At 27.3% G+C, this 18529-nt stretch overlaps 1 protein-coding gene across 1 annotated transcript; it reads left to right on the forward strand.

Annotated features, from left to right (window-relative positions):
* The first annotated feature begins 8006 nt into the window (after window positions 1-8006).
* Window positions 8007-11200, forward strand: LOC105784255 (uncharacterized). The gene is made up of 2 exons (XM_012610088.2): window positions 8007-8276; window positions 10464-11200. Exons 1-2 carry the CDS (start codon window positions 8109-8111, stop codon window positions 10992-10994), a joined length of 699 nt encoding a protein of 232 aa, XP_012465542.1. The 5' UTR covers window positions 8007-8108; the 3' UTR covers window positions 10995-11200.
* Window positions 11201-18529: the final 7329 nt, after the last annotated feature.

Genomic DNA, 18529 nt, shown 5'->3' on the forward strand with positions numbered 1-18529 from the left:
GCAAAATGACAGAAAAAGCCAGAGCACGCAACAGATAGTGCAAAGCAATCGATTACAACCAAAAAATACAATGTAAATTGGCTATAAAAGCCAAACAATATCTCTGTACATTTTTTTTACAGCGTTTTGAATTAAAAGAAAGAAAAAGCAAATCGAAAAAAGGTTGACTGCAGTTTATTCTTCTCTGTTCTTGTTTTTTATTTACTTTACTTTTTTATTTATTGTTTATTTTCTTTTTGCTGCGGTCTTTTAACAAAGAAAACGGAATTAAAAGGGAAAGAAGGAAATACCTAATCGCTTCGACGGCCTGGTGTCGGAACCCCACCCTTGCCGTCGTCGGAGTCGAGCCAAAAGGGGGCGTTTCGTCCCTTTTCCTTTTGATCTCGCGGTTAAGAAGGCTTAGCCTTCGGGGACGCCGCGGAAAGGGGGGCCTAGGGGCCGTTCTCACGCAACTCCGGCCACTGGCCACGGAGGCGGAGACGGTGGCCTGGGTTTAAGGGGTCAAGAGAGGCGCAGAGAAGAGAGCATTCGGGCTCTCTGTTCTTTCTCATGTTTCATTTTTCATTTTTTTTCTTTTTGTTAAAAGTGAAAGGGTGGCTGCTAGATTAGGGTTTTTTTTTAGCCCTTATGTGATGTGTGAAACGACGCCGTTTGGAGTCTGATCAGTGGCTCCAAAACGGTGCCGTATTGAGCATGACCCGCGTGTTGACCCGTTGGACCCTGAGGACCCGCGTGTTTTGGACTGAGGGTCTATTTACCCTTTCAGTCCTTTTGCTTCTGGGCTTTCCTCCAATATGGTCCCTGTTTTAGTTTTTTCCTTTTTTACTTTTCTCCCCTGGGATTTTGCTTTGTTTTTTTAATTTAGTCCCGTTTTTATTTTTTTATTGTTTTATTATCTTAAAATTAATTAGTTTTATTATCATTATTATTATTTATTATTGCTTTTATTTTTCTTATTTGCCTTATTATTTATCCATTTATACTGTTTTTTGGATTATGTTATATATATGCATACTTATACACATGTACTTACATTTTCATACATTTTATAATTATATATATATATACATACATATTTTATAATATGAATATTCATATAATTTTCCAAGTTTACTTACATGTGTATAGCTACTTAGATATATTATTTATACTTTATGCTTTAATATACGAATACACACATTTTATTTTTATGAATATATATACATATTTATCTTTTATTATTTTATGTATATAGCCGCATGTCTATATATGTATATTTTTAATTTTCATAAATATATACTTATATACTTTATATCTTATTTATTTATATATCCTTGTATACATATACTTTTATATATTTTATAATGCATACATGCACATAATATATATGTACGTTTTTTATTTTATAAAAATATATACATATACCTATCTTTATATTTTATATATTTCAGTAACTTTATACATATACATAAAGCGTATACATACTTATTTACGTATATTTTTACGTACATAGATTTTTCACATTTTCATAATTTTATACACACACATATCTTTTTACCCTTTTTATAATCTTACTCATTATTTATTTGTTTCATTTCCATTATTAATTTGAAGGAATGCTTTAATTTTATTTGCTCGTATACATTGCTATTTTGTATGTTATTGATTTGTACTTTGTATTTATCTTATTTTTGTTACAATCGCTCGTATTATGTTTGCACTATTGTATTCAATATCGTTTTGTTACGAGTACTAACATCGTGTTTTTATTTCATGTTGGATTAATTTATTTCAACGCGTAAACTACGATTTTAAATAAGTAAAATTTCGTGTTTAGATTTGAGAGTGTCGTACCCTAACTTACTGGGTCTCGATTTTCACAATAAATCTAAATACACGAATCTTTTCAAACTCAAGTTTTAAACGATATCGGGAATTAAAAAGGGATCGTGTCCTAACTTACTGGTCGTGATCCCTTTTTTAATCCAAGATAGTTAAATATCTTTTAAATAAGCATTTTTACGCATTGAGAATTCGAGACATTGTATCCTAACTTACTGGATACGACGTCTATTTCTCAATTAACGTGAAATGTGCATCTTTTCTCAAAAAAAAATTTCTCTTTTAGCATTTTAATATAAGGAGCGTATTTTTAAATTTCTTCAAAGTTCTCAGTTTTCGACATTAAGACATTAAGTAATAAACTAGGTACCAATTTTGGGCGTATCGAGGGTGCTAATCCTTCCTCGTGCGTAATCGACTCCCGAACCCGTTTTTCTAGATTTCGTGGACCAAAATCGTTGTTTTAATAAAAAACAAAATCGTTTATTAAAAACAACCACTTTTCGAGGTGATCCAATCACACCTCATGAAAAAGGATTGGTGGTGACTCCCGTTTCATTTTTCAAAACCCAAGTCGACCCCGTTTTTCAATCAAAAAAAATGGTGTCAACAGACGCGAATCTCAATAGCGTATCCTCGAAGGTAGTATTTTATTCCACTTTTACTCTCTTTGTTCAATATAAAAAAAAGAAAAAAACAAATAAAGGAAAAGGAAAAAAAACACAAAACTGAGACGTGATTCACCTCTTTCGATTCTATTTTACTATTTTTCTTTGTCTTTCAACACTTTCTCCCTATATTCCCCCTTTAATCAGTGTACAAATTTGGCTTTATATAGCCCGATAAATGCTTTACTTTTACAATATTTTTCTTCTGGACTCTTAGTCCGTGCTTGTAGGTATTGTGGGAGTATGGCGCGGGAAAGAGGCTCCGAGACGTGCGGGGCGCTGGGACGTTGAGGCTGCTAGGTGCACTCGGGGCTTGCTGCGGCGCTCCTTAGGTCTAGGGTTCTCTTTTTTTTTTTGCTTTGGGCCAGGGTTGTTTTGAGGTCTGGTTTAGTTGTTTGGGCTTAGGTTAGTTTTGGGCCTGTGCTTTGTTTTATATGGGCCCGGGCATTATTGGGCTTGTACAATGTAACCCCGGAGTCATTGTCATTGCACCCCAAGGGCTTCGAGTAGTCTAGGGGCTCCACAAGTCCATTGTTGTGTGACCCTTGCAACCCAATGTGGAGCCTAAGGTGTCTGAAAGCTTCGCAAGCCAAACCCTAACCTTAGGATCACAAGGCCTCTTGTCGTCCTGCAACTAATAATATTTAATTTAAAATTTGTAGTTCAAAAAAGTTGATGGAAAATATAAATTGTGATTATTATGCATTTAAAAATAATAATTTAATAAAAATTGTGATATTATATTTTTAAAAATAATATAATTTAACTTAGGATAAATATCAAAATTATAAATGAAGTTTGGTTCAATACACAATTTGATGTATGAATTTTGATTTGATGCAATTACATAAATGAAAATTTAATTGTATTTCAAATGTATACACGGAACTTTGATTTTGAGTCAATGTAAACACTTGAAGAAATAAATATATCAATTTATTTTCATATTGAATAAATATAATTATTTGTGTATCCAATATGTTAAGGTAAAATGACGTGATATTGATAATTGTGTTAGTAATTTGTGAAAATTAAATTAAATTAAGATCTAATGTATAAAATTACACAATCAAAGATCATGTATAGCATTTCATATTAGACCAAAATTCATGTGCAATTTTGGACATTATCCTATAATTTACAATTATTATTTAAAAATTTTGATATAAATAAAGTTTTACTAATTTTAAAATAAAATTATTACTTAATAGACTAGTAATTATAATTTAATTTACAAATATTAATTAAAAATAATTATGATTCAATTTTGACATTATTATAAAAATATTTTATTTTATTTTAAACAAAATTGGGCTAAAATTGTTAATTAAATAGAAATCTAAACATCTTAATTATCACTTAATTAATATTATAGTTATATATAAATTAAAATAGATATTGTTAGCAATAATAAGTTAAAATTATATAAAAAGAATGGAGCATTAAAGCCATACTTTTTGGACAGCAATATCGAAACATATTCGAATAACAACAAGACCAGAGATAAATAAAATATTATTTTAATTGATGACGAGATAATATAATATTATAACAAAATTTTTTAAAGTTGGTTATACTATAGAAAGCAAGCAATCCTAAATCTGTTGTCATATTTGTCTGTTAATTGTTTGGTGCGGGTGAAAAATATTTTGTGGATTTGTTTTGAAAATAAATTCAAATTTCAAAAATTATTTTTTAATCGTTAATTCATTGTAAATGTCCTTTTATCTACTTTTTCATATAATTTCAAATCTGGATATATATTGAACAATTTCATTATAGATTTTGATTATATCTGCTCTTTTGGAAATGATGCTTAGAATTATCCATAGCCCCTCCCCAACCCATAAATAAAAGGATAATGCGGCTTGAGCGTCCTCCTGCATTTGCAACAATACTCACACCAATTGAGTTAAGACTCAATCAGTATTTATCATTTATATTTGGATTTTAGACCAAAAAAAAATGGAAGAATCAAATTTCCACAAACATTAACATTTTCCTTTAGGGTCAAAGTTCACAATTCCATATTATATAAAAGTAGGAATACATTTACAGGAATGGGAACCAACATCTCAAGTCGAAGCCAAAAAGCTAACTATAAAAGGCAAAGAAGGATCTAAGCCCCATATAAGGCAAAACCTCATAGGTGAGTAAAAACCTATCATAGTGGAAAACACTTACATTACTTGCATCATGTCTCCAAGAAAAGAATAGACTTTGTGGCATGAATGTTGGCTTTCACAGCACGAAAGTGACACTCTCGGCCATCAAAAGTCAATCCCTTAATGTGATTTATCGCCTTAACAGTAAATATATCTTTAACTTGACACTAAAGATGCAATGAAACCCTAACAAAAAAATTTGTGAAAACTCAATAGACAAGTTACCAAGGACGGCAGAGATCGAGGAGGTCGAAAGTAATGTGAGGGCACCGGCAGTGTCGAAAAAATGCCTAGACAGCTACAGTTTCGGCTAGGGGTGTTCAAACTTTGGTTAAAACCGAATTAATCGATCGAATCAATCTAATTCTGTTAATCGGTCGGTAGTCAAACTTAGTTTGGTCGGAGGTCAGTTAATGGTTTTTTGAAATTTCGATTAATTCAGTTTGAAATCGGGTAATTAACTGAGTTAACCGAACTTAATAATTAATATTATATGTCAATTTCAAAACTTATGTAGTGTTTTAAATTATGTTGTGTTTCGAGACATAAAATTTCGGTTAATTCGGTTATCTTTCAAGACAAAAACATATATTTCTGTTAATTCGGTTAATCGGCCGAATTAAACGAAATATTTCGATCCGATTAACGATTAAAAGATTATACAATTCAATTAATTCTAATTCGATTCGATTAATAACCGGACTGAACATTTCAACACTCCTAACATTAGCAGCTTAAAAATTCAACAAACGAAAATGGTCCAACGTGGATTTTCACTTGGTGACCAATGTACTAAACCCCCAAAAGAAAAGCTAACACAATGTTGGAACCCACTTCTATGAAACGTATTTTGTTAGTAAAACTATAATCCACACCGCATGCAATTCCAATCCCTATAAATACTTCTCAGCTCCCTATATTATTGGAAAGTAAGCAAATTCATCCTTGTAAAATTAAAACCAATAAAATTTATAAGTGAGCAAATAAAAACATTTCAAGACCATGTCCAATTATAATTAGTGCAATTTTAAAAAAACGAAAAATAAACAAAATTATATTATATTCAAAAATAATTATAAAAATCTAAAATCCATAAATAGAATTATTAAATTAAAAATGAAAACTTTTATATAATACTAACATTTTTGGATTTTTTATTTTATAATTTAATAGATTTTATAAATTTGAATAATCTTTATGATTTCATTATTCATTATTTTTAAAGTTTTATATTTTTGGAATTTTTAATATATTTTTTGAATTTTTTCATTTTTATATAATATTTCAAAATTTACAAGAATTCTTAGCCTTTTGGAGTGAGGAAATCATAGGAGGATTTTTCAAAATTCTAAAAATAAATTTACTTGTTTGGGTAAATATATCGAAAAATTTTAAAATTTCTAGGTAATTTCATGAGAGGATTTTAATTCTTTTTCAAATTCCACCTAAAATAATGGTTTTCAAAATTCCTTCTATTTTTATTTGATTTTGAACTTAAACTTCAAAAATTATTTTTATTTATTAAAATATATATTTTTCAAAATTTATTTTATTAATACTATTTATAAATATTTACAAATATAACAATATTCATATTGAATATTTTATATTATTTATTTTAATATCATTATTCTTTTTTATAACTATTTTTAATTTGTAAAATTTCATTAACCTTTTTTAATCAATTATTCCTCCAAACAAATCAATTGAAAATCTTTAACATTTTGAATTTATAAATTCAAAATGCTAGCATTTTAAAATTTTAAAACTCTTAACAAAAGATAAAACATAAAAAATAAGACAATTTGAAAATGCAAAAAACAAACATACTATATTAAAATGACGTCATATAAAAAATAGCATAAATCCATTTTAAGAATATCCACGTAACATTCGCGTATATTTTAGGAGAAGTTGAGATTTCAATTGTTGTTCTTATTGGCAAAATATTTTAATTCTAGGTTTTGATTATATCTGTTTTTTTATATATTAATTCAAATTATCTATAATTCTTTTCAACTCATAAATAAAAGGATAATACGTTTCAGCGCACTCAAACCTTCATCCTTTTATATTAGTAACAATACACATGTCTCTATTTATTTAAATTTGGACTAAAACTATAAAACTCAAAATTCCCAACACTGCACTTCTTCCTCGAGTGAAAAAGCATTGGGATTAGCATTAGCATCTTACAAGTAGAACCAATGAAAATGGTCCAATGTGGGTTTCGTTTGGGTAACCAATATACTAAATCCTTAAGCCAAAGCAACTACAATTGCAAATGGCAGTTGGAACCCACTCTCTCTCCCACTTCTCTAATGTATAATGGCCACATATTTAAGTCAAAGCACTTGACGACAAATATAGCAAAGACTAAGGACTGTATATAGCAATTAATTTGTTTTTGCTCTGAAAAGTGGGAAATAAATATGGTAAAGTGGGGAATGAGCAAGCAAATGACAAATGTGTCATCCCGCACACATACATAACATGAAATCCAAGAAAAGGGTTTACTACTTTGATAAATTTTAGGATTCGAGCTTTATTAGTTTCAATTGAGTTATATTGTTTTAATTGTCAAAAATTTAATATTTTTATAAACAATAAATATAATTTTTAAAAATATATACACGTTATGATATTTGAACTCAAGACCTTAAAATCTTCATCATTTCAATCAAAGTCACATTCACTTTTTATATAAAATTTTATAGATTTGTTATATAAATTTTTTCACTCAAATCGTGTGTCATAATCTAGTATTAACAGTGACGAAGACAGGAGACTGGTAGGGGCCTCGGTCCCCCTTAAAATGAATTTTTTTTCATTTAAACCTCTTTATAATTTATAAAATTTTAAATTAATAATGGTAAAGTTACACTTTGACCCCCCAAATGATAAAAATTTGACTTAATCCTTTAAAAATTATCAAGGCATAGGCTATTAAAATGGTGAAATTACATTTTTACTATCATAAAAATATATAATTTAATTTTTAAAAAAACTTTTTAGCTTCACCTCGAGTATTAATAGTTTTATTTGATGGTGGCTGATTTGTAAGCATAACTTTTTCTAAAATTACAATCCATAACATCTAATTTCATCTCCAAATAAATCCTCACGTCATTTTTAGCTTTTTATAAAAGTAATAATATACCCTAACCCTAAACTAAAATAACCTATCTTGTTCCATCTTTTTATAATAATAATAATAATAAAAGTAGTAGATGGATGCATTAAATTTGGTGGGATTGAATATTAAACATGGTATGTAAAGCAAAAAGGAAAGTTGTAGTAGATGGGGTTGATATGGTGGGATTGAATTGCGCGTCCTAACAAGTGCATGCACACCAAAATGCTGTGTGGGGATTGCCTCACCCACCCCCTACAATCCTTATAAAAAGGCCTGATTTGTTCGGCGAGTTAAGCAAGAGAGTGTGGTGAAAGAGAGATGGAGTGGAGGGCTTGTTATTTGGATGTGATATTGGTGCCATTAGGCATGCTCATCCCCATTGCTTATCATTGCTGGTTATGGCATAAGGTTAGGACTCAGCCTCTCGCTACCATCATCGGCATCAATTCCACCGGACGACGCTTCTGGGTCTCTGCCATCATCAAGGTACATTCTTGACTTTGCATGCACGTTGAATTAAGAAAATATTAGTTTCATAGGAGATATTCATATGTTTGACATAACTACAAATTAAAACATTCCGATAAAAGTACCATGGACTGCTTTGTATTAGAAGTTAAATTGCATTTTATCCCTCTACTTAAAAAATGGGTAAATTAGTCTATATATATTAGATCAAAGAGCAAACTGGTTTTTCAATTAAAAATTTATCTATTTTTGCCGTTAAAAACTTCATGCTCATGGTTCCCTCAACTAGCTTTAAGATATGTTTGGTTGAGTGAAAAAAATGGGAAGATGAGAGGAAAGAAAATAAGATAGATGATCATTTTTTATTCTAATGCATAAGAATAGAGAGAAAACGATAGAGAAGTGTATGTTAGTTCAAAATTATACATTTTTCAAATATTTTATTTTCTTTCTTACCATTTTTCCATCTTTCCTACTAAATACACTTACGGAAAGAAAATTTATATTTCTCATCCTTCTAATTTTCTACCCTTTCAATTTTCTTTTCACTTTTCCAAGCGAAGCCTTAATCCCTTTATTTCTTTTCAACTAAAGTGGATTTCTCTTTGGACATGCATGATTAATTGCGTGTTCTTAATTATTTAACTTAAGACTACATTAATTTTTGTTACTAGGCGGTATGCGTGTGTCTATTCATATATACATTAAAATTAATTTTAAAAGATTAAATGCGTGATGAAAATAAAATTTTATTAAAGTTCAATGACTAAATTGAATTCAGTTGTTAACGACAATACGCAATTTATAATATTTTATTTTTAGTATCCAAAAGCGAGAACTTATAAAAGTTAGATGACCAACTATGTAATTTACCTTAAATAACATCTAAATTCATTATTATAAATATGAACTTGTTGTAATATATTAAAGTTAACAATATTGATTTTTTTAAAGAATTTAAAAGATAATTCTGTTTCGTTTTTCCTTTCTATTTTTAATATGTTTTGTTTCTTTTTTATTCAATTTGTTATATTTCTTTTAATATTAAAATCTACTTTTCACTTAAAATGCATAAATGAGCCTTCTTTTAATTCTTTATTTATTTAATTAAAAGGTTAAATCATTAATTTTTAAAGGGTTTAGATATCTATTATATCATTTAAGCGAGGAAGGCCAAAGGCCCTCGCTTACCCTGTAGCTATCATAAGTCAAGCTACAAAAAATTTATGGGTTTAAATTTGATAAATTAAAAATTATGTATTAAAAAAAATAAGTGTTGAAAAATTTAAGTTATAAATTTATTTGATATTACTTCAAATTAATAACTAAATACAATTAGATGGTTTGAAATTTTAAATTATAAAAATATATATTCTACATTTTTATTCTTAATTTTAAATATTTCATGTCATTCTAAACAATAATAAAATTTTAAAAGTAAAATTTTATAGGATAATATAATATTAAAATAAATAAAATAAAATTGAATTAATTGAAAATATTCTCTATTAGCGATAAGCAGCTTTTATCTATTTTTTTATTTTCATCAAATATATTAATTTTCAATTGAGTTAATTTTTTAATGGTGTACCAAATAAAGCCCTAAAATTACTGATAAAAATGTAAATATTTAGAGTTAAAAATATATTTGAGACGGAATTTCCAGATTCATATGAATAAAGAAAAATTAATTACGAAAGATGAAAATCATACATCAAAAGAAGAAATTAGGTTTTTTAAATAATTTTTTAATCTTAGTCATAGATATAATTTTCATTGTTTAAATATTCATATTATATGTTAATGAATTTATAATTAAATTAGACTAATCATGATAAATTATGTAAAATAAGAGTTGCATTAAAATACAATAAAATGAAGAGAGAAAAAAAGCTAAACATGATAAACACAAAAAATATAAAATAAATAGTATATCAATATTATTAACTTAGCCATTGACAAATAAAATGAACACAATAAGAATAAATATATATATATCAAAGTATAAATAAAAATTATTAACTTAGCCATTCACACTCATTAAATAATTAAAAAGCTCCAACCATTTGTACATTAATATTATATTGTTTCACTATACGTATTAGGTATTGAGTAAATAATGTAGCAATAATTTATTTGGATTTTTTATTCTAAAAGAACGAAGACAAAAGTGTATGATATGGTGGCATGCATGCATGCATGCAGGACAACGAGAAAAAGAACATCCTGGCAGTCCAAACGCTTCGAAACACCATAATGGGATCGACCCTAATGGCCACAACATCCATCCTGCTGTGTGCTGGGTTGGCAGCCGTCATCAGCAGCACTTACACCGTCAAAAAGCCACTCAATGACTCTATATTCGGAGCTCACGGGGAGTTCATGGTGGCTCTCAAGTACGTCACAATCCTATGTATCTTCCTCTTCTCGTTTTCGTGCCACACCTTATCTATCAGGTTCATAAACCAAGTCAACATCCTCATCAACACTCCCCAAGACCCCACCTCCATTGTCACCCCTCACTACCTGTCCGACTTGCTCGAAAAAGGGTTCCTCTTGAACACTGTGGGCAACAGGCTCTTCTACGCTGCGCTTCCTCTCCTGCTATGGATCTTTGGCCCCGTGCTCGTCTTTGTTGGCTCCATCACCATCGTCACTTTGCTTTACAACCTTGACTTCGTGTTTGGGTTTAGGAGAAACAAGCAAATTGATGTTGGAGACTGTGAATCAGGGTGATCCTACTCGTAATGCCCTGGCAAATGCCATGCATGCGGTACTAGATTCCTTGGTTTGCTTCTCTAATTATAAGTATACATGTGAAGTGAAGCAATTCCCGTTGCTTCACTAATAATTAAGTATGACCCCCCCCCCTCCCCAATTTGTAATGCAAATGATGAAGTATATAGCTAGTCTCTAGCTAGCAACTGAGAGCATTCATTCAACCTTGCTGTGCATGCCTACCTGCTAGTAAACTCCTGCAAATATAAAACCAACTTGAAGCTGTTAAATAAAATCTTAATTACAGGCTAAAAACACATGCATTTGTATAGATGGAGTTTTACCATTTCGGTTTTTGGAATTTAAATTTTACCAACTATTACTCATAAAATTACTTACATTATTAGAATTAGAACCACAACCTTATTCGCTCAAAAGTCTATCCGAAATTTTAAAGGGTTTAAATAAAAATGTTAAACCTAAAAAATGAGGTTGAAAAAAAACTAAGTTCGTTTAAAATATGGTCTGGGTTCAAGCTTGAAATTTTAAGGTCTAAGCTTATATTAGCCCGACCCATTTTTTGTAATGTATTATATTATATTATTTATATATGTTGTGTAATTTATAACACAAAATTAAATCTATAGTAATATATAATACTATGATATAAACATTAAAAAATGTTAAGTTGCATATATAATTTTACTAGATGAAAATATATCTATAAAACTATTAAATTTTAAATTAAAAATAATAAAAGTATTTTTAAAAGAATTAAAAAAAGGCTTAATGATAAATTTGGCTACTAGTGTTTGCATGTTTTGTCAAAACGATCCTAATTGTATTTTTAAGCCTTTTTGGCCATCAACCTTGATTTTTTTTCAATCTGCATTTTCTAATGATTTAATGAATAAATTCAAGGTTTCAATATTTCATACGTTTGTTTATTAAAAGTTATTCTATTGAGTTAATTTTTTAGATAATTCCTTTTATTTTCTTTAAATTAAGAGTTGTTTTTTAATTTAATGTGCTATTTATTTTATTATTTTCACATGCAATTATCTTATTGGGTTATCTAAGTAATAAATTACATCTCATTAAAGACTCAAAAATACAATTAGGCCCATTTTGACAAAACATGCAAATGTTAGTGGTCAAATATATCATTAAGCCTTAAAAATAATAATACGAGTATACTTAGAATGGTCTTAGTTAATCATTTACTAATATGAATAAAATTTGACAAAATTTTTAATTTATACTTCAAATTAAATTAAACTCGGAAAAATATAAAATATAAAAATATTATGTTTAAACTCTGACTCCAATTCGAACTAAAGATCAAAGGTGAGCCCAAGAGGCAGTTAGCGGCCTCGCCTCGAAATGGGTAAATTTATATTTACCCCCATAAATAAATTGCTTTCTCCAATTTTCTGTTTGTTCTTACTTTGATTTGTTTGTAGGATTTTCATCTAGACATCAATTTTAAAAATTAAATATACACATTTATTTATTGAAATATATATTTCTCTAATTTTAAAAATTCTCACACATTCATAGAAAGTGAGATTTTATTAACAAAAAGTGAGGTCACTCTATTTTTCTTTTAAATATGTTTATCTACCTATCCATATATTAGTATGATTTTTTTGAGAAATTCATTTACAAAACGTTATTTATTGAATAATATTATTAAATATTGATAATGAAATAGTTTTATAGAAATTTATTTTTAAATTATAAAAATTATTAAGAAATTAAATTTGTTTAATTAATTATTTAATTTTTAGTTTTGATATTTTAAATAATTTTATCAATTTAACATATATATATATATATATCTCATGTTACGTTTAGTAAATATGTATATATACAAATTTTATATATGAATATGGATGAAAATAAAATTTATATTCAATAATATTATTACTTTATTAGTTTATCTTCCCTTTTCTTTCAGGAAATTAAATTTTTATATAATACCATAAGAATACTGTATTTTTATGAAAATAAAATTACGTTTTTAGGTCAAATTATAGCTATGGGCACTCTACAATGTTTAAATTTATGATTTAGTTGTCCATACTTTAATTTAACATAATCTGTTCATCTATTTTTATAATGTCACTAGTTAGTTCAAATAGTTGATATCCTTAACTATCATGTCAAGTATTTTTTATAAGTTATAGACGGGTTTTTTTTTTTAAAAATCATGTAAGCATTTTAACTGAAATAATTAAGAATGTTAACTATTTAGATTAACCAATGTCATTGAAAAACAAAAGAGTAGATTATGTAAAATTAAAATATAAAGACTAAATCCCAAAGCGAGTATAGTAAAAGGACCAAAACTATAATTTAACTATTTTCTTATAATTACTAAAAATAGAGAAGAAGAAAAAAGAGTTGGACATAATTGTCATAACATGACAGCCCTTAGGGCTTTTATTTCACTACCATGTTTAAATTTTATGATTTATTATCTATATTTTAATTTTACATCATTAATTTTTATTTATACAATATCATGTAGAAATAATTTGTATAGGTTAGAAAAGTAATTTTGTTTAAATTCACGCAAGTATTTTAACCGAAATAATCAATAATATTAACTAATATCATTATAAAATAATATACTAAATTATGTGAAATTAAGATGTAAATTTAAACCCTAAATACGAGCATGATAAAAGGATCAAAAACATTATCTTATAATCACTTATAAAAGAGTTGTCCACCTATCATGACATGATACCCCTTCCTTAAGGATTTCCTTTCTATATAGCAGATTTTACCTCACCCACGATACGAGTAAACAAAAATATTTTATACATATTTATAAAATTATTTCAACAACTGATTATGGGTGAAGTGGTAAAAGAGTCCTATTTAAATTTATCGGTTTTGTGTTCAATATTCTTAAATAATATTTTTAATTGTTTTATTTGAAATATTATATAAAAAATGTGAAATAATAAAGAATCATTTATAATAATATTAATTACCTTTTAAAATAAAAATATTTTAATAATTTTATAATTAAATTTGTGTCGAGTTGAATAGGATTAACTTGCAGCCCTTTTGACTTTCTTGCATTATATTTTTATTTTAATTTTAAATAGAGAATTTGTTTTATTTGAGTTTAACGTGGAAAAACGTGGAATCAACTCCATGTTTGGAATTTTTTCATATTTTAACAATTTTGATTTAAGAGTTTTTTGTTTTTTTAAATAAATATTTTAATTTAAAATATATATTTTATAAAAAAGGATAATGATATTTTGACCTTATATTTTATTAAATCTTCTAATGTGATACTCTTACCTTGAAAATGTTTATATTTGTACTTGAAGTTTAATTCGTACATCAATGTGGTACCATATTGAAGTTTCAAATTTAACATCATTAGACAAAGGTACCACATTGAAAGACAAAATCAAACTATAGATAACAAAATAGATATTTTCAAAGTAGATGTGTCACATTAAAATATTTCATAAAGTATAAGGATTAAATATGTCATTATCCCTTGTAAAAACATTATCAAAGTTTGAACTCGATAATCCAAGCAAAGTTAGAGACAAATTCAAGTGAGTTTGAATTGATCTATCTTAGCATTTAAACTATTTGAGCTCGAAATCATTTTAAGTTTAAATTATATTAGAATCAAACTTGTAAAATATTAAAGTAAATAAAACTCTTCAAAATTAAAAAAATAAAAAGCACTTACAATTTTTTAAATAGTCTTTCAAATTTTAATAAAAAATAAAACATTTCCAAACAATTTATAAAAATCAATTTTTTATTTTATAAAATATTATTTTTACCGCTAGTGAATTTGGATCAAATGTAGAAAATTTTATAACAAGTAAAATGTATTAAAACTCTATCACACGCCTATGCGTGGAAACCACATATTTAGAATATAGATGTGACATTTGAAATAACATATAATAAATAATGAAATATGTAATTTGAAACTAATTAATAATAACAAATAAAATATAAATGATGTTAAAATGAAAAAATAAATTAATTTGTGAGTAAAACAAAATTTAAACACAAAAATACAACATATCAATAATACTAAATAAATACGCTTATTTATCTTGGTGTTGTCATCAATCTTGAGTTGGTATCAAGTTAACTTATGACATTGATTCAATCAATACAAAAATATTAAAATGAAACTTTGGTTAAATAGTAAATTTAAATTTGTACTAATTAAATTAGAGTGCGTTCAAATCCCACAATATGTATATTTTATTAGTTTTATTAAAATAAAAATTAAAATACTTTCAAATAATATAATTATTTTAATATAAATTTTAAAAGATATACACGAATAATAAAAATCATTAAATTTGAAGTTACCAGATAATAATGTTTATTACTTCAACTAAAATCAAATTTAATTTTATTTAATTATTTAAAATATACTATATAACCTTTTTTCACTTAGATTTTAATAGTCAGCTTAAAAGGGGAAGAAAAGTTGCCACGTGTCTGAATGATTTAAAAGTCAAAACACTAAAAAATCATTTTATTTTGAGCTGTCAATTAAAAAATACAAAAATAAAAATAAAAATAAAACAAAAACAACATTAAGAATATGAAAAGACATTTCGTTGGAAAATCAAAGATTTCACAGAAGAAACTTGTTTGCGTTACCTGGCAGTCAACTACATTAAAGTTTAAACAAACAATAAAATAAGAGCACAACCTTCCACTACATAATAAAAATATAACTTTTACTTTTATTTATTTATTTATTTATAATTATTGGAAATTTTAATTTTTATTGAGATTTTGAAAAGCATTTTTATTTTTAAAATTAGAAGTTCTATTTTCAAAATTTTTAATGTAAAGATTTTTAATTTTAAAAACCTTTATAATTTTATTTATTATATAAACTTTAAAAATTTTACTAACATAATATATAAAACAAAATAGTTGGTTAACTACTAGTGTAATTTACCCTATTATTTATTTATAAGCATAATGATAAACTTAGTCTTCAAAGTTTTTATATTTTGTCAATTTGACCCTTAACCTTTCAAAATAAGTTATATTTGACCATCAATCTTTTAAAAAGAGTCGATTTATTGTTTTTTAACAAAAATGCTAGCTAAAACGTTAAATTTTTAAACATGACAGCCCGCATAGCAATTCACATGTGCTTCATGCTATTTAAAAAAAAATCATTTAATTTACTTTTTATTTTATATTGAATTTTGTTATTTTTGAATATTTTTATAAATTTTAAATTATTTGTTGACGTGACATATGAGATAAATAATGTCATATTTTTATGAAGCACAAATAGATTGTCATGCTAACATCATTAAAAAATAATATTTTAATTAGTATTTTTGTTAATGATTTGACTGTTTTTAAAAATTGAGGGTCACATTTAGTTTATAAAAAATAAGGGTCAAATTGATAAAATATGTAAACATTGAGGGTTAAATTTATCATTGTGTCTTATTTATAAATCTTCAACTAATTTTTATTTTATATTATTATTGACTAATAGTTTACAAAAGGCAAAATTGCAAAATTCACCCTCAAAGTCTCGAGGTCTTTTCACTTCAGCTCTTAAAGTTGATGACATTATTGAAAATTTTAAAATTAAATATAAATAATAGATTCAGGAAAATTTTAAACTAAAGATTAAAAAAATGAAAAAATATAAAAAATAAAAATTAAAAATTATTAAAAAATTTACGTCTCTCGATATCTCTTATTTTTTATTAAAAAAGTTCTCTTTTTCTCATCCCTCTTTCTGTCGTTTTTTCTTCCTTCCTTCTCAAAACAAACCCTAGCCGCCGATGCTGCGCCGCTCACCACTGCTGAACTCTGCTCCTCTCTATCACCTTCTAACACCATCGCCACACTATGGCCACACCCAACCAGCCCAACGTTTCTACTAATGCTAAGTCAGTATGCTTAGAATACATGAATGAAAGGTCTGGTTTGTTTTTAGTTTTCTACCCTCCGCTTAAGAGAAAGTGGCCAAAGGTGGCGAGTAAGAGATGGGGTTGGAGGCCAGGGTTCAGGAAGTATACAGTTTGGAGATTATCCCAAACATTGACGGGGATGGCCTCGTTTATCCACCGTAGCGCCGAGATTCCAGGGAAGTTCTCGCTCCTTTGAACCCCGGTGTGCACGTACAACGCCAAAAACGTCTTCTTTCCTAGCCTTGGAAATATATGCTCTTCCAAATACTTCTTCACAATGTCAACGCTCAATAACTGAGCTGATCCACCCACGCCCCCCACGTCAAAATACCATCCACAACTCAAAGATTCTTTAAACAAAATGATAACACTAATAAGTCAACAAAAAAAGGGGTGGGGGCATGGGGATCATTAATTACTAGGGAAGAATTATCCGGTAATACGAAGAATCTTGTGGCCTTGTTTATATTTGATGCGGATCTTGAAAATGTCGAGTTTGTGGAAGAGGAATTCTCGATTAGACTAGAAAACCTGGGATGACAGGATTGTTGGGGTTTGTTTTGAGAAGGGGAGAAGAAGAAGAAGAAGATTAAAAAAATTAAAAAATAAAAATAGAAAGAGGCGAGGTAGAGGGAGAATAAGAAAGAAATTATTTTTAATATTTTAATATTTGTACATTTTATGATTTTAAATATTTTTATTGTTTTTTAAATTTTTTATTTTTAATAAATTCAATTCAATATTCCATTTCATCGCTAACGTGTCACTACACCTCAGCAATGTCACCAATTGAGGTGGCATTGACTGTTAAACGATTATCATTCATTTTTGGCATTATTTGAAAATTTTTTGCAACCTTTGGATGAGATTGCAAAATAAAAAATAAAAAAGTAAGGGCGAAAGTGAATAAAACCCTAAAATGTTGGCGGTGAATTTTACAATTCTGCCCTTATAAAACTCATGCAATATCATATAGGGTTAATATAGTTGGAGCTACCTGAATTTGACAACTTATACCTATTTAGTACATCAACTTTTTTTTGGAACCAAAACTTGAAAACCGTAAGACAATTTAGTATTTTTTTAAGTATTTAACTAATACGTTACAATCTCACATTTTGACACATCATAAAAATAAAAATAAAAATAAAAAATTGCTATATGTCACAATTACTATTAATTTTAATGTCACGTCAGTTTTTTTAACAGCGTTAATTAAGTACTTAAATAAAGTATCAAGTTAACTTACAATTTCTATATTTAAATACTAATTAGATTTAAAAATTTAGGTATCAAGTAGACACAATTTGCCATGTTTAGGTATGGTATATATTATCCCAATAAAATATTATTTCTTAAAAAAATGATTTCTGAAAATTGAAAAAATAATCAAATATAAAATCAATAAAACCGCAGGTATTTTTTTAAGGGCAGAAATCTCCAATAGTGGCAACTTCCTTCTTTTTGGGGATAAGTTGTTTTCTTTCTTTCCTTTCACTTTTTCTATTGTCCTAAATTATCCCATCCATACGGCATAACGTAACCATTTATGTCCCTGTTCCTCCATCTTCCCTTCTATTTCAAGCATGCTTT

The sequence above is a fragment of the Gossypium raimondii genome, chromosome 13, assembly GCF_025698545.1.
Source record: "Gossypium raimondii isolate GPD5lz chromosome 13, ASM2569854v1, whole genome shotgun sequence".
In the NCBI taxonomy this organism is placed as follows: Eukaryota; Viridiplantae; Streptophyta; class Magnoliopsida; order Malvales; family Malvaceae; genus Gossypium; species Gossypium raimondii.